Source organism: Lasioglossum baleicum, chromosome 15 (genome assembly GCF_051020765.1).
Source record: "Lasioglossum baleicum chromosome 15, iyLasBale1, whole genome shotgun sequence".
NCBI classification, from domain to species: Eukaryota; Metazoa; Arthropoda; class Insecta; order Hymenoptera; family Halictidae; genus Lasioglossum; species Lasioglossum baleicum.
In genome coordinates this window covers 3598667-3623731 of record NC_134943.1, presented here as the reverse complement: position 1 = coordinate 3623731, position 25065 = coordinate 3598667, and the positions used below count along the sequence as shown (strand labels likewise).

The 25065-nt window shown below is 35.6% G+C and overlaps 4 protein-coding genes across 8 annotated transcripts in view; 2 read left to right on the top strand and 2 right to left on the bottom strand.

Annotated features, from left to right (window-relative positions):
• Window positions 1–18496, top strand: part of LOC143216530 (tachykinin-like peptides receptor 99D) — a 103412-nt gene extending 84916 nt beyond the window's left edge. Inside the window, exons 4-7 of one of the 2 annotated variants that reach the window (XM_076439672.1) lie at window positions 880–1030; window positions 12112–12308; window positions 14096–14241; window positions 16744–18496. In XM_076439672.1, the coding sequence (XP_076295787.1) occupies window positions 880–1030; window positions 12112–12308; window positions 14096–14241; window positions 16744–16859 (610 nt within the window). In that variant the 3' untranslated portion in view covers window positions 16860–18496. Of the gene's footprint in view, window positions 1–879; window positions 1031–12111; window positions 12309–14095; window positions 14971–16743 lie in introns of those variants that run through there. The other variant, XM_076439671.1, reaches the window with a different exon arrangement.
• On the bottom strand, window positions 1681–20468 carry LOC143216529 (uncharacterized). 2 transcript variants are annotated; one of them, XM_076439670.1, is made up of 3 exons: window positions 20162–20468; window positions 8956–9046; window positions 1681–4701 (listed from the first exon to the last, which is right to left on the bottom strand). In XM_076439670.1, the coding sequence occupies exon 3, from the start codon at window positions 4238–4240 to the stop codon at window positions 1766–1768; it is 2475 nt and encodes an 824-aa protein (XP_076295785.1). In that variant the 5' UTR covers window positions 4241–4701; window positions 8956–9046; window positions 20162–20468; the 3' UTR covers window positions 1681–1765. The 2 variants fall into 2 exon arrangements, with proteins under 2 accessions (XP_076295785.1, XP_076295784.1); XM_076439669.1 differs by lacking the exon at window positions 8956–9046.
• On the bottom strand, window positions 18508–22479 carry LOC143216533 (peptide deformylase, mitochondrial). 3 transcript variants are annotated; one of them, XM_076439681.1, is made up of 5 exons: window positions 22379–22479; window positions 20955–21282; window positions 20794–20889; window positions 20512–20694; window positions 18508–20117 (listed from the first exon to the last, which is right to left on the bottom strand). In XM_076439681.1, exons 2-5 carry the CDS (start codon window positions 21264–21266, stop codon window positions 20010–20012), a joined length of 699 nt encoding a protein of 232 aa, XP_076295796.1. In that variant the 5' UTR covers window positions 21267–21282; window positions 22379–22479; the 3' UTR covers window positions 18508–20009. The 3 variants fall into 3 exon arrangements, with proteins under 3 accessions (XP_076295796.1, XP_076295795.1, XP_076295793.1); XM_076439680.1 differs by lacking the exon at window positions 22379–22479 and having other exon boundaries at window positions 20476–20889; window positions 20955–21281; XM_076439678.1 differs by lacking the exon at window positions 22379–22479 and having other exon boundaries at window positions 20512–20889; window positions 20955–21281.
• Window positions 21883–24697, top strand: Hibch (3-hydroxyisobutyryl-CoA hydrolase). The gene is made up of 8 exons (XM_076439673.1): window positions 21883–22324; window positions 22410–22497; window positions 22865–22935; window positions 23036–23274; window positions 23352–23593; window positions 23667–23886; window positions 23972–24162; window positions 24253–24697. Exons 1-8 carry the CDS (start codon window positions 22322–22324, stop codon window positions 24381–24383), a joined length of 1185 nt encoding a protein of 394 aa, XP_076295788.1. The 5' UTR covers window positions 21883–22321; the 3' UTR covers window positions 24384–24697.
• The last annotated feature ends 368 nt before the right edge of the window (window positions 24698–25065 follow it).

The following is a 25065-nucleotide window of genomic DNA, read 5'->3' as shown; positions in this document are numbered from 1 at the left end:
GTACATACACACGATGGACCTAGGAAGTATTTGAGCACATGTTTTTAGAAATGATCAATTTGTAACATTTTCCAGACAAAATCTTCGAAAGTATCTTCAGCTTCTCACTAGCTGTATCATACAAGAACATCTTAAAGTGAACAATGTGAAGGAAGAGTTCAAACACTTTTTAGAAGCATTTGATTTACTAAAAAATGATAATTGCAATACTAAAAAGGAAATCGTTAATTGATTGTAAATGAGATACGACAGCTTTTGTCACAATCTTCCCAATGCCTTCGTTACCAAAGTTAATGAAAAAGCGTCGATACAAGCTCCAGGCTAACTGTTACCGAATTCAAGCGTTTTCCATGAAGGCTGTTCCGAAAGGATCGACAGAGGAAAATTTCACGTGGATTACAATCATATTTCAATTTCATCGAAATTCCTGACGTACAGCGCAGAAAGTGGGAAGCGCGTAATTATTCACGGCTAGTTAGATCCCTGAGCCGATCCGATCAGAGTGAACAGGATTACTGAAAGTGTGCACACCGACAGGAGGGGTATATGCCAACGGGGAACCAATCGAACGCCGCGACGCCTGAGACTTCAAAACGGATCCGAATAATCTAATCGCGTGACCACCGCTAATGCCGCATGAAAATTTTACTATTACCAAAGAACTCTGCACAAAATATCCGCTGATAAAAATGAAAGAATTCTATACTTTTTTATATCTTTTTTTGTATCAATACTATTAATATTATGGATTATCAATTATTTAGATATTTCTTTACCAAACTTAATTTAAATTTAATCTCTTCTCCAAAAAGTATTACTTATTTTCGATAGACAATTTTTACATATTCTGTACTAAATCTTAAAATTCTCTGTCCCTAGGTACAACGTTATATTCATGATATTGACATACTTCTTGCCGATTGGATCAATGACGTTCACCTACGTTAGGATTGGTTTGGAGTTATGGGGTTCGCAAAGTATTGGCGAGAACACAGCTGGACAGTTGGAGAGTATACGAAGTAAACGAAGGGTATGTGCTTTTCTTGTTAATAAAGTTACAAACGTCGAATGAAGGCTTTAATTGTTAACCAAAAAAGTCATATAAATATCAAAGGCAACTAGTATGAATATATTTATAATATCTACGCAATACTTCTTATAGCGTTTAAATAACGCTATAACGCTTATATACTTAATAACGTAAAAAAATAAAATAGAGTTACCGTACAGTGATTAATGAATGCTATCATTACATTAACTTTCCTCAGACGTGCATCGGTGCACTTAGAAAACGAAATGGAAGCAACGAACGCGAGTAGTGAACTGACACTTGGATGACGAAGGAAATAGACTTTCGATTATCTGCTAATCTGCATTTGCCTATAATAGGCATTACGGGTCTGCTTTGAAAGGTACCGCCCATTAAACTTTGAAACATGAACACTGCAATCCCTATCAGTTCTGGAAATTGATCGGTAGACCGACCTCCATTCTGTTTGCGCAGAACAGTTGGCTATTAAATATGAGACAGTATGCGGCATTCTCAATTACTCTCAACAATAAACAAAACGTTAATATTCTGTATGAAATCTTGGTTAATTTATGAAACGAGAGACTACTGCAAAATATCTATTGTTCTACGAACCCTCCATTAGGAACTATGATATATCCACTTCAAACTTAATCGTTTCTATGGAAACTTTATTTGTTCATATAAACACGCAACACGCATAAAGCGTTTGTCCTCTCACACATCCGCCTATCTCTAATACTTTCCGCCCACTCGTTTGTCTTTAATAGTATTCTCAAAGTAACTTTTCAAATACTCCACTTGCAACTGTATATACTGCGGATGTTGCTTAGCCCATATCACTAATGTCTCGAAAGCCTTCTTAACCTTTTCAATATAGAAGACTTCATCGTCAATCTCGCTTTCCTCCGCATCTTCTTCGTCTTCGTCTTCTTCGCTATCCTCTTCCTCCTCTTCGTCATCTTCCATCTGGTCCGTCAAGAAATGTCGCTCCGTGTCCTCGCATCGTAATAAAAATTCGTTTACTGTCTCTTCAGGCTCTGCTTCGCCGGTAATGAGGCCAATAATGTCTTGTAAATTGGGCTCTAAAGGGTCCTCCTCTATCTCCTCTTTGATCAGACACGTTTCGGGTGTCTGCTTAACGATGCCGCTCCACGCATTCTGAATGCCCGACATTGTCACGTCTGTCCACGCCTCCGAAAACAGGTCGATGCAATCCTTCAGATCAAAATCGTAATAGAACTTGCGCGCACCGCCGGGGAAATGCAGTACCCGGCGCAGCATTTTAAGGCGATAGAACTTCTTCGTGTTCTCCACCACCTTTTGTTCTATCGGCTGCGCAAGGGAGGCGGCACCCGGAGGCAGAAGAACAATCTCAAATTTATCGTTCTGCTCGAGCTCTCGAGCCAATTGCAAACTATCTTTCTGATAGTTGTCCAGAAGCAGCAAGATCTTCCCGTCCTTCTCGGGAAATTGAAATATTTTCACGGTCGGCTTGAAGTGTTTCTCATACCATTGTGTAAACACATCGTGGTCCATTTGAGCCTGCGATTGGCTCATGAAGATTACGGGCAGGTCATCTTTGCAGTGCTTCAACGCTTTCGGTTTTTCAAGCTTGTGGATGAACAGGGGCGCCAGCTTATGGCTGCCTGCAGCATTGAAACACAATAACACGGTTACTCGCTCCTTTTCGAACAACGACACCCTGTTCTTCCCTTTCATACGCTCTAGGAGCTTCTTCGGGAACGCCTTCCATGCAAGGCCGGTGTCCTTCGCATAGTAAACATTCTTGTACGATATCTTCTCTTTTTCCAGCCTTTTCACAAAGTCCTTTAGGAACAGCTGCCCCTCAGACTCCGTTCCCCTGTTTTGCACCCCTCGCAACGTTGTTCCCACAGCCGTTTCCAGAGGTGTCGCGGCAACGATACTCGGCGACGCATTCGCATAAGCCGCCGCATTTACAGACGGTCCTGCATTCATATACGGCGACGTGTTTACATATGGTGCACCACTTATATTCATTGTAGTATTTATACCCGTTCTGTTCATATAAGTCGGTACAACCACGTTCATCGCTGTGTTCACGGCTGGTCCACCCACATGTCCAGTTTGCACGCTTGCATTCGTTGTACTCGCACCCGCATTCGGTCCTGTGTTTGCACTAGCAGCGACTGCCTCCGTAAATGTAACCGGACCAGCAAATGTAGACGTGTTCACATAAGCCGGTGCATTCACGAACGTGTTCATGTACGATTGCGGATTCATGTACATTGATGGGTCCATGTACATGTTTATGTACGGTGTCGCGTTGATATTAATCACAGAGGACGCACCCGCCACCGCGTTTATCCCCGCAGGTGCACCCATCATCGCGTTCATTGGTGCCGGTGCACGTGTCATCGCGTTTACCGATGCCGGTGCACGTGTCATCGCGTTTATCGATGCCGGTGCACGTGTCATCGCGTTTACCGATGTCGGTGCACATGACATGCTGTTCAGAAGTACAGGTACTCCCGCCATTGGGTTTGTTGTTGCCGGTGCACGTACCATCGCGTTTGTCGATGCCGGTGCACATGACATGCTGTTCAGAATTACGGGTACGCCCGCCATTGGGTTTGTTGTTACCGGTGCACGTGCCATCTCGTTCGTCGATGCCGGTGCACATGACATGCTGTTCAGAAGTACGGGTACACCCGCCATTGGGTTTGTTGTTGCCGGTGCACGTGCCATCGCGTTTGTCGATGCCGGTGCACATGGCATGCTGTTTAGAAGTGCAGATACACCCGCCATTGGGTCTGTTGTTTCCGGTTCATCGATTTCCACTTTTATCGCAACTGCACTCTCCGGTGGGTTTACAGGTGTACCCGCCCCCGCGTTTACAGATGACTCCGGGTCATCCTCGTTTACTAGGGGATCAGTTGACACTTCATCGTTCACGCATTCCTCTTTCACGTACACAGCAGTATACGAACCGGCATTTTCTGTACCGTCATTGTTCTCGTAGTTGATACTGTAACGCTGTTTGAAGGCGTACAGCCAGTCCTTGGCCACTGTGACCGTTGGTGACCCAAGTGCCTTAGAGATTTCTATCGATTTCTCCGCAAACAACGTATCCGTGACTGGTTTGCCTTGAATCATTTGCTCCAGAAACCATGCGTACAGTTGCGCGATTATTTCTTCGTCGATCGGTTTCATGATAGCGTTCTGCATCCTCACTCCGTCCTCTTATTGTTCAAGATGTCAAACTTGCAGCATATCTTGTTAAGTATACTTTATATAACATTTGATGATCCTCTGTACTGATTGACCGACGATGCTAAGGACAGTCTTCATTATCGTAAACGTGGAACCAATAATGGTTCATGCTCGTAATCTCTGCGAAGAATGTTTTGCCAGTTCCTGAGCAACATCTAACGGTCTCTGAACATGTGGCTTGTGCATCTGCTTTGTGCGTCATACGATTCAAGGGGAGAATCGGTTTCTCCCTCGGTGACTGGTCTCCGTCTGTGTAACGTCGCTATCTAATACATTCCTAGTATATATCTACTGTTGTATGTAGATATACTACCAATCGCTCTTGTTCCTTTCTCTTCTCATTTTTATGTATGTTGATTCAGAGTATCCAAAAGCCAGCACGAGGGTCCGTCATATTCAGATAGAAAGGGCGGTTTCTGAAACATTAATTTTGAAGAATGTTAGAACGTGTTCATTACCTAATTTATGTTTCTATTATGAAATTGTTTCCACGAGAAATTCACTTTCTTCATTTATAATTTGAGTTTTTAGAGCGATCGAATTCTTGACACCAACTGTACCCTTAGGCTTGAGCGATGGCGGAATATTTTGCGCACGTAAGCACAAAAGGAACATGCGGTTCGTGATTCCTTTACCTCGGTAAAAAGGAACATTAAGTTTTACCTCTCACATTCGTGATTACACGCCTTTTTAGTCGAGGTCGAATAAAAATGCAGAATAATTTACATGTTCGTTTAACAAGATCTTTGTGAGCAATCGATTCATAACAGAATGTTTTGTACGCTACTGCTGTAATGAAATACAGCAAGCTGAAGGGAAAAGTTAATCACTGCCTCGACAAACGATTAATGTTTCCAAAGGTTGAAATTGCTGTAGTGATTATAACTGGCCGAGTAAAAACACATAAACAAAAAAAGCTGTTCTCATTGGGTGATGCATATTCTGCACACTTTGGTGCATTTTGTTGCAGTATGATGTGTTCGGTCATTGATCGTTACTCGGCTGTGGCTGACAGGTCTCCTGTTTCAAGGAGTCCTTTAAAACGGTGGAATCGATTTATGAACACAGGAATCGAAAGCTGCATATTTCGAGCACGGTAACACTCGAGGATGCAGCAAACGAAATGAGAACCGTAGTTTCGACCATGAGTCGCAATGATGAAGATCAAAGTAGAGAAGCAAACCGCAGGAACAGTATTATACTGCATTGGCACGCACCTATCATAGTGGTTTGCAGTTTAAACGTTAAGCCCTGTTCTAAGTTGTAATTAGACGATCTACTGGCAGGCTCTTCGTCTCAGGAATCGCACTTTAATCCGTTGAATCTGTTAAAATCACGTGTCTCGGATCAGCCTGCTATTAACTTGAACATTCTCGTTTCCCTGAGAAACAGTTTACAGAACTTCGGTATACATATGTATATAGTGGATAATCCAATTATTAGAAATTAGAAATATATTCTGAAATTGTGTGTACAATGGAAAAGTAAAATTTATGTGTTTCTGAGGATCTGTGTAATTGTTAACATTTTTTGCCAACTAGATCAAACTAAAACAAATGTGGTTTTGAGAAAAACATATTTGACATTTTACGCGTTCAATTCCGTAACACTGCGCGAACTTCCGGTTCAAGGACCACATATTTTTTATTACAACGATTTGGCCGCAAACGTTCGCAGTCGTCAAATAAAAAAACTGTTCGGACCCTTAACGTAATCAAAATGGAAAATAAAACGATTTATAAAGTTGTTTTCGAAAAAATGCGTGGTTCTCCATTTCTTAATTTTTAACGGGATACACAGCACGAAATAATCAAAAAAACTTCTACTGTGCTACCTTAAGAGGGAAAATTGAGTCAGTCACGTTTCCAAGTGTGTGATTATTACATTGCGAATCTGTGTGCAAAATGAAAATTTTTTTCTCAATTATAACACAACTGTTTAATAGGTTGAATATAGTACAAAAGTATTTTTAAATTCTTTTAATCGTTTTACTCTTTTAAATTACACCGACTCAGTTTTGTTATAAATGCATGAAGAAATTCATAATTATGCACTGCAATCTATTTTCCTTGTTTTATGTACATGCAAGAGTAAGTTTAAATTATCAGTTAAGCAGAAATTATCCGAACTTGTTCCATTAAATACTTTTTGCAAAAAGTGGAGCACTGCTGTTAAAAGTTCGGAATCTCAGAGTTATCTACACACTGCAACCGTCAAAACCGTGTAAAGATAACGACTACCGGAGAACATTTCGTTACTAAAAACACAAAACTAAAACGTTAAACATGTATGAGAAAATAAAGCTCAAAAATGACTTGAGAGTATAAATGCATCTCCAACGCTCATAATAAATGTTTTAAAGATCTCGTTCGAAGATAAAAATATAATACTACTAATTAGGAAGATAAATAATAGCTTAACTTAATTACTGACAGAATTATTTATTATATTCTCGGAAATAAGAGGTAATAGATCACACCGAAGTGCCCTTTCCTCAATAAGTAAGTACTTTTTAGGTATGAAGGGGAAAAAGTATGCCAGGTCAGATCGGTCATTTAATTGAATGAAAACGGTGAAAGCAGGAAAAAGGTTAGGGGAGTATTCTGCGCACGGGTGCGACGAAATTTATAATTCTACCCTGTGCCGAAGTGGTTTTTTTTATTGGATTACGATTAAACGGCAAAGAGACCATGTTTTCTTCCGCATACGGAATCTGCTCGTCCACTTTAACACATATGTAATTACGATGTTCTCCATTAGTCGGCTTAGTTATTATATTTCTAGAATGATCGCTTTCTTATTTCCATCGTATTATCGAGACTGAATAGCTTAACATCATAATCGTATTTACGTTAAACAAGTGCTAATGACACTTCAATAACTTTGGTACTCATTACATCTCAAAAAATCTATATTACCGTTCCAGAAAAACGCTTTGAATAGGAACTATAATAGACGAAGAGAACTCGTTACGTTAACAGTGAACGATGATAAGAGAACCATAAATTTCCTCGTGTAATATATCACTCTAGACACTATTTGAATTCGCTTTACAACAAAGCGATGTTAACAAGAAACTTGAAACTCCACCTGCATATCCATTTCCTCAAGAAATTGGAAGTGATAATTACGAAATTCAGCCGCCGGTCTCCAGTATTTAACGTCATTAATTATTTATCGTTTCTTTACATCCATAATTTTGCATTGGCTTGTGGAAGACGAAACTTTCTGGTACGGACGAAGCTGGGGGAAAATGAAAATCCCCAGTGATTAAAATTTAAGATAAAAGGAAAACCACGAGGGGGGTCTCTATGGCGTCTTTCGGAGGAAATACAAAGAATTCCACTGTTCCCTGACCTTAATTGCATGACGTCCATTATGTTTCCCGAAAAGAAATAGAATGCGCTCGCGTCATATTCACCCCGAAATGTCCGCCGCGTTGTCGGAGTCCATCGAACGTGAGCGCTACTACTAAAACACTAAGACACTTTACATATTTATATAGTGTGCATATACAAGTGCAGAAAAGCACGTCTAAAAATGGGAATATCATTTTTTCATTTGACGCCTCGTTTTTAGGAAGTCGAGTTTGATGAATTATGTAAATACACACGAACTTAAGTAAGAAGATACATTAATATGTGAAAGCATGTAGAAGAATTTAAGGATTTTCGTAATTTCCAGTGTCGAAAATTTTCAATTTTGCACCGCCTCCGAAAAGATTGTGCTTTTTTTCGAAGTCGGTTTAATTTTTTTATAAACTTTTTTAGTTCACACTTTTTAGTGGAACAAGCAGAATTTGTAGAACACCGTAGGATGGTTCTTCGGTCTTATTGGTTATTTGCAATAAAAACCGCAAAGAATGGAAAAATGCAAAATTTATTTCAAGGGACCAATCGGAAGACATACCCTACAAAATGCAGAAGGTTTCGTCCTGATTGGTCCATTCATCTCGGAGTAACCGGTGAACATACGTGAAATAATTCATTTTTCGCAACGAAAATCGTAAGGAATAAAAAAATGCAAAATTTATTTTCACGGGACCACCCCGGAGACATACTCTACAAGATGCAAAAGGTTTCGTTCCGATTGGTCCATTCATCTCGGCGTAATCGGTGAACATAGATAGAAAAAAAGCGAGAAAAAAGGCACATACAAATCGATTTGAGTAAGCTCCTCCTTTTTTGAAGTCGGTTAAAAATGAGCGAACACGCGTGCTATTTGTTAGGAATCGTCAGACGCGTCTGACCATGGCCAACCAATTCTACTTGCTGCATATACTATACACGCGGCATCAAACAAGACATCAAATGAAGAAATGTTATTTCTTTCTTCGACTTGTTTTTGCATGTAGAATCATCCTTTGCCAGTTTTACCCCACCCAAAGAAAAACATAATTATAGAATTGTAAAAATGAATTAATGGAAAATATTCACATACTTTTGAACGGCAATGTAAATATGTAAAGTGTCCAAGTTACAGAATTGTAAAAATGAACTAATGGACAGTATCCATATGCTTTTGAACGGCGTGTTCGTTCGTGGGCACAGCCAACGAGAATTAGTGCGCAGATTTAGCCTGTTCATCAAAGTGCTCGAGCTGTTATCCGCCAATCCTCGCCCACCAACGTTATTCCCTTCCCGGATTCATCATATGATGGCGATGCTCACCTTTTAGCAGACACGCACTACCCAAGGGCTGTATTCGCAGGGTGGAAAATTGAGAGAACTCAATAGTCTGCCCCCGCATAACATGGTATTCCTGTAACACGATTACAGAATCGGATGAACTACCGCCAATTTCTACTGGAAGATCCGCGAAGTACACCGTTCCATATTACGAAATTTGAAAAAATCTCTCCGAAGCAAATGAACAAGCAAAAATAAGGAACGTCTTTACGGTGTGTAGAAATGACGATGCTGCAGAAAGAAGCTGGATATTTTGCAATAAAGCGTTCGCTTTAATAATCCTCGGCAATATTTGCCAAAGAAAATATTTAATACAGGGTGTCCCGTGGACAACCGAAAAGAAAATTTTTTGTTTGACAATGAGTAGAATAGTGACGCAATTTTGCACCGAGCTTCCATTTAAATTTCTTAGTAGGTATCAGGCCTTGAAGCATAATGTCACCCTCTTAGCATGAACATGAGTTGCCACAAACTTGCATCAAAATCGACGTCACAGTTGGACGACGCGTTACTCGCGAGCGAGGAAACTGTGTTAAAGAGCATTTTCAATTGCATATTAATGCGAAAAGTGCTGAAACAAATCATTTGCGTCTGTTCCACACTTTAAAATTCCGCGGAGACTTTTTCGCGAACTTTCCACTTTGAAAAACTTTTGTGTCAGGAAACTCGCGTGAAAGGTACACTGGCATAAATTCTCTCAACAGGTTTTTAAGCGGAGATGTTCCAAAGTCATACGAGTCTCAATTGCCATACAGTTTGCACGGGAAGAAAATCCCGACAATTTGTATTCCACCGCTTTAAAGCTCTACATTCTAAGAGATGTATTTCAGATACTTGAAAATAGTGTAAACTGGTCCCGCGCAGTGACACACTGGGTGCTATCGAATAGGTTTCAACAACAAAACCATCGAACAGTTTTGCAATTTCAAACCAGGATTCCCACGAGTGAAAAGTAACAAACTGACAGTGTCAGTACTGTAATAACTCAAGAGTATCGACAACCTCGTAAAGAACGAGTATCCCTGTCTAGTTACTTGAACAAATGCGATACGTGGTGGCAGAGATTTTCTCGGCGATAAAACCAGGAATTTCGATTCGAGAGTGTCAGAGACGTAAATGATTATATGGTCTATTACGCGCGCGTAACAAGGCAAGACAATATCGCTGACAATAACGATGTTTTTAGAGCCTACTTCTTCTCGATTGCATCGCTCGTGCCTCTCTTTAACACAGGAAACGTCGAAAAATTAAATGCAGAATTCTTTCTCCAATTTTTAAAATTTCTTTAGGAAACGGAAGGAAACGACAGATGTTTCAAATATTCTAAAGTTCAACAGGAAATTTCTAAAAAGTATTTTCCGATAAAAGGAAATGAAATGGCGCGGACGTGCAAACAAACAAAAACAATTGAATGAAGAGAAGTGTAAATATTTTCCTTCTTACTCTATAATGCATTTTTCGCTTTATTCGATCCACTGGTAAAAGCGAAATGCGTGATAAAAGGGTGACGGGCACGTAAAAGTGGAAATTGTACTGTAGTAACATTTTTCATTTCATTGGACCCCCGGAAAAGTGTCGAATCCTTTTTTTACAGGAACACTTTTTGCACGAGATACACGAGCGATTGCAAAATAGAATATTTACTTAAAATGTGAATAAATTTTTCAACCTCCTTTATGTCTGTCAGCTTCCACAAAATGTTATTTTATTACTTCGTAACATATCCTGGTATGATTTTCTCATCCACACTATTTAATAAAGTAAAGACTAATTTAGTATAGGAATTTTCTTTAAACCAGATGCAGAAATATTCGCGAGATATGAAAACTAGTTGGTAAAAATACAATTTATGAGAAGCTGTAAAACATACGGAAGAAGAGAAGAAACTAACAACTACAGAATATGTATCTGCATTATCAAACAGGCGACGTAAACATGTAAAAACGTGTCACGAAAAATGGGAACTGGTTATCTGGAAAAAATGGTAAAAATCCAATTTGCGAGCGGTGCATAAAACATAAGGGAAAATAGGGGAAGAATATAAAAACTAGAGAGCGCCACGTTATCAAACGCAATAACATGCGATTCTTGTTGCATCGTTTAATGGCCCTTAAATTCAACGTTTGAACTCATTTTACTTTCAAAAAAAGGACTAGACTTCTTTCGCGCCGAGGTTCAATGATTTTATTCATGGATTTCGGCTTTTCGAGGGCGCCGAACTGTATCTGATTAAAAATGAAACGCCTCATCGCTCTCGTGTTAAGGCTGTCGCGATCAGTTTACTAAAACATTTTGTTGTTAAGTGGCTATCCCTACTATTGCATGAATAAAAATTGTATCCATTAAGGACAGCCTATCCGAAAATGTAATTTCTTAACAGTTCACCTTGGATGTATTTAGTAAACTGTAACGTCGACGATATAAACTGCTTAAGCAGCGACAAAAGGTATTGTGAAAGAAATGGAACACTTCAGAGTACTGGCAGTCATCAATGCAGAGGCCATTCTGTGCAGTTTTCGAACGTCGGAACAATGAGATCCTGCGCGGAGCACGATAGCTGGCCGTCACATTCCTGGCAGACCCTACAATAAGAAACTTAAGCTCTCCGTTTGAGCATGTCCCCTGTAAAAGCGAGTGCATTAAATCCCTCCAGGTCAAAATTAGAAGTTTACCACTTCCATAACATTCCGAGTAGTCCTCTGCACTTAGTCGGAGCAATGTCTGGTTCCACTACTGCAATATTACCTTGAACATTGTCAAGAATTTTCGGACAGTACATCCTACAAAACATAGTTTCGAGACACTAGTGTGCGACGCGTCTTATAACATTTTAAATATTATACAAATTACATCCTTCAAAAATTCCTAACATCTGACCAGATTGCGAAACTTTGTGAATCTGTGTGCAGCGTTCAAAAATCGTCGTAAAATTCCAAAATGCAAATTTTGCTCGAAAAGACAATTTCACTTTGCCTCTAATTTACTGAATCTATTACGATTTGGTGGATCTCTGTAGAAATTAAAATTTGCATATCTCTGGTCTAATTATGATCATCAGCGAAACTCTTCTGTCGATAACAGGCTACAATTGAAGCCACTACAATTGAACTGCATTAATCGAAGATACGATTGTTTCAGGTAGTAAAAATGATGATCGTGGTGGTGGTAATATTTGCAGTATGCTGGCTACCGTTCCAGGTGTACTTCATCGTGGTATTGTACTTGCCCGAGATCACAAACCAACCATACATCCAAGAAGTCTACTTAGGCATCTATTGGCTAGCGATGTCTAACAGCATGTACAATCCGATCATCTATTGCTGGATGAATTCCAGGTAAAATGTTATTTCAAGCAGCACGTAAGTATACCTTTCGGTAATATGTTATTGCTCATATATGAATATCGATTGGAAACACTGGGGCACTCTGATCTACCTACCAAAAGGGTGTAATCGCGTAGGACCTGAATTTTAGTGTTGCATTTTCTGAAGATTCTCGCTATCGCGGTAATGGGATCTTAGTCGTCGCAAACATAGCTGCAATTTACAATAATGCTTCCCCGTTCGTACGAGTTATCAGACCGATATACTTGATGGTAACGATGCAATGAGGTAGAAGATCTAATGGGATCATAAACAGTCAATTTTATTGCAAATTCGGGGTGGCTAGAGGGATCAGGTGTAGAAAATGTTTAAAAACACTTAGGACTAATATAGCACAACTACCGATATTGCAAGTTTTACACCGTAAAACTGTTCATAAATTGAAAAATGGATTCGATGCATCTACTTAACTTCTGTATTGCATTAATTTCGAAGATATAAAAGCTTATCCATTTATTTTCATCTCTTCCACCGAAAAGCCGAACATTCATTCCACCGTTCATTGTTTGTACAACAAACAATCAATCATGTTTTTTTTATGGCAAGCACACAGCAACAGTGGACCGATGATTAATGAACGAATAATTCAGAAAACTCACTGATGATGCACATTCATATATCATACAGTTTGCACTCCATAAGCAATATTAACCAATAGTTCGAAAACAATCTGATAAAATTCTTTACTGAACAACTTTCTCGAACGAATGATAAATTACTATGTGTGGAATGTATTTAATTTGCAAAATTGAAATGCTAAGGATTAACACGATGATAAATATTGTAAGCTAGCAGTTTCTTGCCGGTTAAACGTTTCAATTTAGCTTCTGTAAAAAACAGGAGCATAATGAAGATCTCTTCGCCACACTGTTATTAGACTGAAAAGTTTCACGGGCCGTTCTAGATAAGTACGAGCGACTTCGGGACGGTCTTTTTATTATTTGTCACTTAAATTACGGAAGTTTTTACGATGCGATAACCGTGATCATGGTCACTTCAAGCTCAACACCTATAAATGTGTAAAACGAACCTCATCAAATAAATCGACTCGGTATTACAGATAATTGCAATTTCTCATCTCGTTAAAATGTGATTCATTAACAATTTAATGTGCGTAAAATACTGTACAATTACATGCAAAGAAATTGTACGATATCCATATAACAGTATACTTTTTTTTTCTTCGGTATTATTAATTTTTCTAAAACTGTATAGTACCAACTTTGATTTCATTTGCCAATTATTTTCATGTTTGACTTAAGGCGGTCTGAGCTGAATAAAACTGAATTTTAATTGGAAAAATAATACAATCGTTTATTGCACCCACGCAATTGTACTTCTGAAAAACATCATCCTACGAATGTAGTTCTCTTTGAACCGTTTATCTTTTGCTTCTTTGACATTTTCCTGGAACTAAATTGATAACGCAGTTATAACATGAAATAGTTGCATGGACCACTCTGTACTTTATCTTTCATATTTTGATTATTGTTAAGTGAACGTATATTTTCTCTTTTAATCATTTTAATAAGCTAAAAATAATACAAAATCTTTAAGTTATTCGAATGTGTTTGCAGTTGGTATTTGATCGAAACATTGTTATCATAAATCCGCAGTCTAAATATTAGTTGAGCGTTGGTGATGAACGGTGAAATGGCAAAAGTTCGCGCGGTCGGACACGTGTTAAATTAGTGAACAATGAGAATTTAGTGACAGAAAATGATTCTGCATTTTTCTAGATTTCGGCGAGGCTTCGCGCATTTCTTTTCCTGGTGTCCATGGATACGAGTGCCTCTAGAACCGGCATTATCCCGATCCGAAGCTGTAACATCTCGGTATAGCTGCACCGGAAGTCCACAGACGAACACCAGGATATCACGGAACGGTACGTCCTCCCGCACATCCTCGGAACGTCCTTGCACTACATCGTCTTCGACATCCACGAACGAATCACGCTTGGATCACGACGATGCTCAAACGGACGAACGAAATTCATACATAAATTTGAACGAGATCTCTAACGACGTAGCCGTCGGTGGAATCAATGTCGATGTAAAGCCGCAGAACACACTAACGATATCGAAACAACCAAATTGAATTCGTTTATCGTTATCACGGCCAAATAATTGCGATCGCGCGAGGTAGTTTGTAAGTGCTGACTTCAACGAAGCAAAATAGTAAAAGAGAAGAATAAAATCCGTGAGCTGTATGTTCCAAATCGATTTACACTTTCGTACAAACTATTGGAAATCTATCGAATGGAAAAGAGAAAATCGTAGAGTTGTATCAAATCTATTTACACTTTCGTACATGCTATTGCAAATCTATCGAATCGATTGAATTTATATCAAATAAATGGAACCGTGGACCATTACATTCGCTCTAAATTCGCAGGACCTAATATAAAAGTAAAAAAATTTATTATTGCCAACCGTATATACCTTTTCTCGTAAATAATATTAAGAGAAAGATATCGACAAGTATAACAAAACTGTTGTTATTGATGTCTGAACTTTTACCTACGCCAAGGCTTCAAGCACAATATATAAGTCAGGTGAGGAAGGTAATGTAATATCAAAACATATTGATAATAAATTTTTGTTTACTGTTTAAATGGAAGATGAAATTGCTTATTACGCGGTAGCATACACATCGCAAGCCCTAATAATAATCAAACAATATTCAGAATTTATAAGCATGTGGGAGCTTTAAATTTTATAGAAATGACAATTCTTAGAATACTAAAATGAGGTGGTGCAGTAATTGCCGTGAAGACTCGAGTAATTAATGATTCATATGTACTTTGTACTACAATCAACTCCAAAAAAATGTATCGATGCCACAAAATTTTCGCTGAATTCAAACGTTTTGGAACCGATTAAAGAATGTAGTAAACGCCCCGTTACAGTACGTAGCTGCAGCGTGCGAATTAGTGATTAAATGGAGTAGCATGTATCTACACGCATAAGCTTCACCTAAGTCAGGAATGGAGCTCTTACCATATCAGTCAATCCTATCATTCGTTGAACTAATTTAACAACTTCACCATATCTCTACCAACAAGAATAAATAGATGTTTCTGTACTACTCTGTATCAGTGTAGTCTATAGATAAGGACTTCTATACGCGTCCCCTATTAATCATTTGCATTCAAAGGAAGAACATTTCGTTTTATTAAATATTCTGAAACATCCGAAAGACGAAATCAAAAATACTTTATCCAGATTCGTTATTGAACATTTGCATTCCATAGAAAGATGTTTCATAGTTGTTTAATATGCTAGAGCACCCGAAAAGCAGAATGAAATATACATAATATTGATCCAAAGATATCCACGGTTATTACCACATTAAATTGTATCGCATTCTCTCGTTCTAGCACTATTCCTTTTGTCTTCGGCGAATAGCCAATGAAAAAGAACAAAATAGCAGCCACCCTTCCAGGCCATTTCACTATGTTGTGCGAATAGTGCGATATCGTAATGTAAAGGAAAATACGGTTTCCAGCATGGAGAAAAACTATTTCGAATTTCCACTCGCTCATGACTCCCTTTAACTCCCACCATAATGTTTCCTGCTTTTAAATCTTTCTCACGCGGCTCTCTTACTCCAATCTCTTTTACGAGCGCTTTCACCCTTTGATCTTCAAATATAGTATACAGTCTGATTCTGAGAACTGATATACTGCTCTTTTCAACTAAAAATAAAAAGGCTTCAGCTTGACTTAAATAACTGATTTAAAGTACACAATAGATGCGCTGCATTCCAGAAAACCACCAGGAGGAAGTATCGATTACGAAGTAAAGAAATTTACGAGATAATTAAGAAAGTCTTCAAGATCAACAACTTGACTTGGATAGCATTATTCTACGTACCACTAAGCTGTTCAATACAAGCTCAAGAGCTTAGGGTCAGTTTCCCACTAGAACTGTTGCTTTAGAAACTATCCCTTGTCCACATAGTTCCGTCAGTAATTAATGAACGGCCTCGATGTAAATTAACGAAAAACTATTGTTGGTAACTCATATACAGTAGAAGAGTGCCTTCTTGGAAATTAATGTCACCGAGTGCCTATTGCTCCACCTCATTACTACACAACAATTGATGAAAAATTCAATTCTGTATTCTCAAATTCCTCTAATGTCTTATTTGTTTTCTATTTGACCTATCAAATTGTTTCATGGATGCATAAAATCCACAGTGCAGTAATAAAGTCTTGCAAGTCAAATCGTGCAAGAGATTCTCCTATACAACTAACGAGCGATTAATTGAGTTTCCCACACATTCCGACACGTTGATGTTCATCTCGGAACAAAGAGATTAGTAGTGATCGATACGCAAGAATCCTTGTATCGATGCAAACAAGCCCTATTTCTAATTTCGATAGGCACGGCGCGAATACCGTTGAACCTGCAATCGTCGAGAGGAGGAAATGATCGTTTTCTGGCTCAGCATCGAGGAAGAAAATGGAAAAACGCGAAAACTAGCGAGCACGTGTCTTGACAAGAGGAGGAGAATTCTCAGCAACAACGAGTACATACCTGGATATAAGAGTACATATCTTAAGCAGTCGCCTTCGTCGAGATTCACCGAATTCAAGAGGATCGGAAGAGCAAATGATCTATCCTCTATCTTGACTATTCGACGCCCGTTATTTACCGGAATGAACGCTCAAATACCTGTTGACTTTATGCGATGTAAATGTTAATTAAGTGCTAAGGATTAATAAGAGTTTCTGTTTTGATGTAAATATCATTAAATCGAGCTTTGAAACAGGTGTGATGATGACAGATGCTTAGAGCAAACGCGCTATAGCGACTACACACTACGGTGACTATTTTGGATATGCGAGCTGAAGGACTGAAAATGAGTTTGTCTTTTCTTTTTCTCTGTTGAACAGTCTGTGATATTGACTTTCACCGCTTACCCCCTTTTGTTAATAATAATAACTACATTGTCACATTGTTTCACTAATGAACGACTCATAAACTTATTTTTAAATTTTGATTTTGAAATGATATGTATAAAAAGCACAATCATTTGTCTAATTTAATAAAATAGGAGTTTGTACCGTTTATTATGATTTTAACAGTGCAGAAATGATTTTATCATTATTATCGTTAGAATGACTGTCCCTATTTATATGTTAATGTATGCATAATATGTAACGGACCAATGATCTACATACGAACATTGTTTTTTCTGTAACGAAGAACGAAGAGAAATTGAGGGAACTTTCACAAATGGAAAAGTTCTATTACGATTGTACATTACCACATAGAGACTTAAACGGATTAATTGATTGTAAAAAATAAGGTGCTTAATTTTATTAATCTTCGTGTTCCTATCGTGTGTATGAATAAACGTGATAGTCTGCATACTAAAGAATACTAATTTTCAATGGATAAAGATATTTCCTACTTCGAAAAAATAGTTCCTCGAGAAACGAGAATGTTTTATAATATTGTGTTGTTCATAATGTTCATACGCGATTATACACAATTATTTCATGAACATTTAAAAAATATCGTAAGTTTTGCACAATACAAAGGTAAATGTTATATTCTTTGTTACAAATTTAAGAATTTTGAGAAATATTATATTTTTATCGTTTTGTATTGTTTTTGCCGAAAATACTGACTTCTGCTTTTGAAACATACCAATTACAATTCCAGTGAAATTATTTTATTATATGACACAATTCTCGAAATACTTTTACATCTTTATTATATTTTTATTAAAATAAATACTTAGAACTGCCAATATTATCTGCTAATTTTTAAAAACCAGAAATTTATGCTTTTTTAATATGCAAAAAATGTTAGTGACAAAAGTTTCTTTATTAATTACAATTGAAAATTTACTTAAGAAGTTGATAAAGATTTCCCTCTGTAGAATTGCCAAGCCAAAACTGACTATGAGAAACAAATTTCTGTTTGCCTTATTATTTCTGATTTGCATAAAAATAATGTCAACTTCTGTTCAGATTTCCTACTATAACATAGTGCGGAGCAAGAATACTCTGGGAAAAACAAGCGCTTTTTAATGTACTAGTTAAGTAGAAACATATATAGACATTATTGCAATTAGTGTAATGAAAAATGTCATACATAAAATACAGAATGAGTAAATTGTTCAGTATGTACAAAGATGTATGAGAATCAATTTAATTTATAAGTATTATTTTTGTTCACATGTAAATACTTTCAAAATTTATAACGATAACTATTACATAGTGCCCATAAAACATCATTTTGCACAATGTATTTACTCTAAAAAGAAATAGTTTTCCTGGTACAAGTACCAAAAAGTAACTCCAAACGAAAATACTTAACGTCAAATAGAGTGCAATTTACTTTCTCATAAAATAGAGTGTACAGAAAAAAAATGATGTTCTATGAGCATTAAAAACGATACATGAAAGCAAAAAGATACATGATATCAAAATAAATACTTAACGTGATATTTGTATGTATTTTTTATGAAGTATTTCAACATAGGTACTATAATACATACATATAAGAGAAAATATCTTTAAGTATCTAATGATATTACATTATTGAAATGCTTATTCAGTACAAGAATGTTTTAAGAGATATATAGTAAGGTATCAAGTACTTTGGTACTTTATCATATTTTAATGATATTATGATCTTTTCTGTTATGGTCTTTTTTGTTTCTAATTTACAATTGTCAGTTTTATCAAAATAATTATTTATATGAAGAAAAGTTAATAACATTAACTTACTTTTAAATACTAAAATTGATTAACAGTAACATATAATTTACCTATGGATGTCGTAATGATCGAAATAAATAATCTGAAATATTGTTTCATGAAGTTTTTCTTATTTGTAGCCTCACTGAGGGAAGTAAAAATTATATTGCCATTTTATCGAATGAAATATTTTATGTATATCCTATAATACTATGGAATCAAAACTACTTGACACCATAAGTATACTATAACACAAACGATAAGAGACGGCTTGCTCTAGAGAAGTAATGAATTACAATATATATATGTATATATACATACTACTACAGTACTACTGTGTAGTACTGAACAGTACAGAATTATGCTGATAGAATCTACAGCTACTTTAAATAAGAACCTATTTTTAAAAAAATGATATACATATATATATTTGTGCTATGTACTATAAAATCTTCTAATGAAGAACAGATTATATAGAGCTATTTTCATATTAAAATTCCTATCTTTTGTACACAGTCAAAATATTCATTCTTTTCAAATTTCCCAAAAGGGGATCATAAATTATCGATAAGTAAATAATGTAATTCAAATAATTTAATTTGCACTTACTGAATTGTTTTCTGTAAGCGACGCATGTAACAACCTCTATCAATGCAGTATGAATGCAAGAATACATTTAATAACAATTCAGTAAAAAATATTTATTCAATTACGTTTTAAATAAATCTTACTACCCATTTTGGTTCCTCTGAAGTAAAATTTATATCTTTTAATAAGATAAATGTGTATCGTGTAACCTCAATCTTGTTGAGGTGTAAAAATAACCTATTTTCTACATTACACCTAGTTTTCTCGAAGACAATCAAACAAATGTATTGGTAGTATATATAATTCTTTTAATATAGTACAAACTCGTTTAAACATCACCATCATAATTATTTTGCATAAAATCTCAGTGCTAGTTTTCCTTTATGTATGTTTATCTCTTTCCACATAGAACATTGAAATGTCGATGGATCCATTTTATCAATATAAAGTTTACCCTGAAATTAGAAAGAATATGTATATGTATAAACAATATATTTACCTGTCTTTTTGTTAACCCTTAGGAACATTGTTTTTCGGCGACTGGATAACCAAGAAAGTACATTGTATTAAAAGAATAAAAAATATCTTACACAAAAGCACAGTTTCGTTAGTAACAAAAATCTTTGCTAATCTTGATCTTTTCTCTTACGAATCTTAAAAAGTAAAAAAAAACAAGAGGAACAATGCTTTGATACACACATCAATGAAAGACACGCGACATAACTGCGAACTACGAAATGACAATTTTAAATACACGCGCATGCGCGTCAAGTTTTAAGAAACGGAGCATCTATGCAAAAATGCAATACATACTGCAATTGGCCAGACAATAGTGTAAATCTAATTTACTTGTAAATGATCAAATTCGTGTTGAGCAATTCTTGATGTCCATCCCTTAGCTTTCCAAGAAAATGTAGTTCCAATTGGATTTACAGCTTTGATCTCAACTTCTTTTGCTCTTGGTACATTCGCCCTAAAACCAGTTACACTCCCACACGTTTCACTAAACACTATTTCTTCCGGATTTTGTATCTGCATGGTTGGATTGATAAAATATGTTAATGGAACTTCCTCCATTTCCAAGGCTTCCCTAATTCTTGAGTCAATTCGTTCAAGTTCAATCTTCCTTACTTCTATAGCAAACACTTGCAAAGGAACACCAACTTGTGGCGCTGCCAATCCTGACATTCGATATCTTCTCATTACATCTTTTAATTGTTCGAGCATCTGTGGTATCAAATTTAAACGTAATAATTTTATGTATTATGTATCTACAATTCTGTGCAAATTACCGCTTGAAATTCCCCCGTTTCTAGTACTTTAGCATCCACTGGTGCCGCTTTCATTCGTAAAACAGGGTCGCCAAGTTGACAAATGTGACCATAAGGTGGTTTTGATGATTCAGATTGAAAATAATTTGCCAAAGTATTCTTGACTGACTTAAAACTGAAGCGTCGAATATTACATTTCTTTGTGCCTGATACACAATAATTTATGGCATAACTACTGAACTTTATCAAAACCATTGTTGCGCAGCACTTGTCACATGTAAATCTCAGATAACCTGGTAGCACCTGGTAGGTTGGATCGCCGTTCGAAGCCATATAATGTTGGCAATATCTGTAGCAGAAAATTGCAATCAGAGATATCCTCAGATATCCTCTCTGTGCAAATATACTGTTTTCTGCAGCGCAAAATATGAATAATATTTTTCATAATTACTAGAATACATATACATGTTTCTACAAAGGTGTAATTTTGGAAAATTATAATTTTTCTGCTCGTTACCAGAAAATGTATATTTTAGTTCTTTTGTATATAAACAGACAATTCATTCAATATATTTTGTTAATAAAAGTGATGTTGTAATTTATTTTTAACAATCTCAATATTTGTGAAATCACAGTCTTGACCTGAACTATCTTGACTATCTAGATTTCGAATATTTTATATAGAACCAGATAGAACTATACCCACTGATATCAGTGACTATTGGTGACTATAGACTATACCAGACTATACCACTATACATGGAAAACAATTTCCATTGACTTGTAAAATTACATTGTCAAATTCGAAAAACTTTCCTGTTTGATATACATTTATATGTAGTATAGATGGTCAAGATACATATATGAATAAATATATAATTGCCTATTCCATTGTTCACTATTTTTGTTTTGAAATTCATGCTATTTACTGCTATTTATTTACATATAAATATGTCCATGTCCATGTCCATGTCCGATGGCTATCGCGTATAGTGTAAATACATAGGGAAATTTCTCGAGATATCCTCTCTTTATGTATGTATTCAATTTAATTAATATCATACGAAATGAAATAATATGTAAATATTTCGTATTATTCACACACACATGTCATTGAGAGCGTAACATTATTGTCATATAAATTTGCTGTTGGTGTCACCCACATGTGGTGATTGCAATCACGGGGTACTAATTATGTTTTTTTATCATATATGAAAACATAAAAAATAAAAATATCATTACATACATAAATACGTTTCGAAATACGTAATTCATAACCTACGCTCGGTCATATTGTTCAAAAATATTGTATTCAAAGAGTGTGCGTCGGCTTCGTAATACCTTCGTTTATTTACATATTGTAATGGTCAAAAGAATAAACTCTAAAAATGGTAATTATTAATTATAATAATTATATATAAATGCAGTTAATACTATGTACATACACAAGATTAACACCTATTTTCCTTTTGTTAGTTTAAGAACGGTACGTTAAAGCTCAGTTATATTGGGTCTACCTCAAAAACTAGTTTTAAACTTTTATCAACACAAACTACACATACAGGTAAGGATATATGTGTTAAATTCAATCGGGGAAATCCGAAGCCCATTATAATACCACCTGAGCCAATGCCTACAATACCATATCCAGCACAAATACCTGTCATAGAAGTACCAGGTCTTTCAAAGGATATATTTACAGCAATTTATTTCATTGATAAGACTAAAAATTATTCATAAAATTAGTAACAGTACAAGCTTTGTTACATAATGATTTAATAATTTTTGGTTAAAAGTAAATTGATAAATTATATATTAACCATATGATAGATTCTCAAATTTAGACCCCATCGCTGAACCCTCTCTTCCACAATCCCATCCTCAAACTGAACCTGCGCCACCTGAATCTAAACCACCTACTGAAATTCCAGTACCAAATAGGAATGCAGCATTGTACAAAGATATGCAGGCAAACAATGAAGAAGAAGTATTGATAAAAGATGTAAGTATATATTACATGTAGATTTCATATCTATGTAAATAATAGCTTAAAAATACCTATTCGTCTCATTAAACATTTATTTTGTTCTTCTTAAAATAAGATTGGAAACAAAGGCATTATAACATTGAATCGCCCGAAAGCCTTAAATGCTTTAAATTTATCAATGGTCAAGAAAATATATCCTACACTTAAAAAATGGGAAACATCTAAAAAATTAGTAATAATAGAAGGTGCAGGAGAGAAAGCATTTTGCGCTGGTGGTGATGTAAAATCTATTGTCCTTGGAGTAAAAGAAAACAACAAAGAATTAGGTGAAACATTTTTTAAGGAAGAATATATGTAAGTTACAAAAATATTTTATATGTGTATATAAAAGTGTTTGTATATATTTTAACTTTTGTTGTATATTAATTTAGGTTGGATCATTTAATTGGTACATATAAAATACCATATGTGGCTTTAATAAATGGGATAACTATGGGAGGTGGAGTTGGATTATCTGTTCACGGTAAATATCGAGTTGCCACAGAAAAAACTTTATTTGCGATGCCAGAAACAGCAATAGGATTATTTCCTGATGTTGGTGGATCGTATTTTCTACCTAGATTAAATGGAAAATTAGGCCTCTATCTTGGACTAACTGGGGAACGATTAAAAGGTATCATAGTTTATCGAAATTAATCATTTACACAGCTTTATACATTTCATACTAATTTTATATTTTGTCAAAGGTATGGATGTATTACTTGCTGGTATTGCAACTCACTTTGTTGCTTCTGAGAGTATATCAGAGTTAAAACAAGATTTATTAACAACCGATTCTCCTGATGTTACAACGATTTTGAATAAATATCAACTGAAAAATTTAGATAAACCATTTGCTTTAGCAGCATATATGAATCAAATTAATAAGTGTTTCTCTGCACCATCAGTGGAAGAAATAATAAAAAGGTGATTTATGTGTAACAACTACATTAACTGAGTTACAAATTTTTAATAGTTTAAAGTATACGTTTTAATATCTATTTTAATAAAGATTGGAAGAAGAAAAATCGGAATGGGCAGAAAAAACCGTAAAAACATTACTAAAGATGTCTCCAACATCGTTAAAAGTAACTATGAAAGCTATTCAAAAGGGGAGCACTCTTAATTTAGCAGATTGTTTGAAGATGGAATATAGATTAGCATGTAATTATGGTTTATGTCAAACTAAAGATTTCAGTGAAGGTAATTATGCTTCTTAGTTTTTATTTATAATTAGAAATACTACAATTTTAATATTATTGTCACAATGTACAAATTTGATTATACTTACAGGTGTGAGAGCTCTTTTGTTGGACAAAGACCAAAATGCAAAATGGAATCCAAAGACTCTAAGCGAAGTGTCTGATACATATGTAAATCAACAATTTGCAAATTTACCACAAGAAAAGGAATTATCATTTTAACATTATATAAAAATATGTTAACAAATATGTTTTTTTTATTACGAAATTGTATATATTTTATACTGTTTGTTATAAATCTTTTAATGATATTTTATTACATTTAATACAGTGTACATTATTTAATTAAACTCCAATTTTTACACCTACATGTGATATGAGGTAGTATTTAATGCGTTAATGAAAAGCCAGCACGGTGTATGAGAACCACGTTAAATATAAAACAACATACTTTATTTATGTAAAATAACGAGCAAAACACCATAAGTACTTACAGTTGTATGGACACATTAAAAAATGTATTTTCTGAAACACTAGTTTGATATTACCTTTTTAAAGCCAAATATACCTATAAGTACAAATACAGCTATACAGTAAATCTACATGGAAATTTCTATATAACTAGGGATGATTTGATTTAAGTATATACGAACTTACAAACTGTAACTATTAACACTTTAAAAATCTTATGAAAATGTGCTATGTAGCAATAATTTCAAAATCATGATAGTATTTTTACATTCAAAATCAACAATAACTTTTACAGATCAACCACAAATGAATAAAAACCAAAATGAACTTCATTACCCAGAAGTATGATGATTTAGAAGGCATAAAATGTACGTTCACTCAAGATTTTTTACTTTATAGTCCAAAAATAAAGATCTCTTGCATATAATGTCGT

Bases quoted from the DNA above. Each gene is read 5' to 3' on its own strand.
- LOC143216533 (XM_076439678.1), bottom strand. From the start codon at position 21,266: ATGGCTTCGAACGGCGATCCAACCTACCAGGTGCTACCAGGTTATCTG. The intron at 20,890-20,954 runs GTAATTTGCACA...TTGATACCACAG, and splicing joins AAACGGGGGAATTTCAAGCG to ATGCTCGAACAATTAAAAGA. The intron at 20,118-20,511 runs GTAAATTAGATT...TTCTAATTTCAG, and splicing joins ACGAATTTGATCATTTACAA to GGTAAACTTTATATTGATAA.
- Hibch (XM_076439673.1), top strand. The intron at 22,498-22,864 runs GTAAGGATATAT...CTGAAATTCCAG, and splicing joins AACACAAACTACACATACAG to TACCAAATAGGAATGCAGCA. The intron at 22,936-23,035 runs GTAAGTATATAT...TCTTAAAATAAG, and splicing joins AAGAAGTATTGATAAAAGAT to ATTGGAAACAAAGGCATTAT.
- LOC143216529 (XM_076439670.1), bottom strand. From the start codon at position 4,240: ATGCAGAACGCTATCATGAAACCGATCGACGAAGAAATAATCGCGCAA.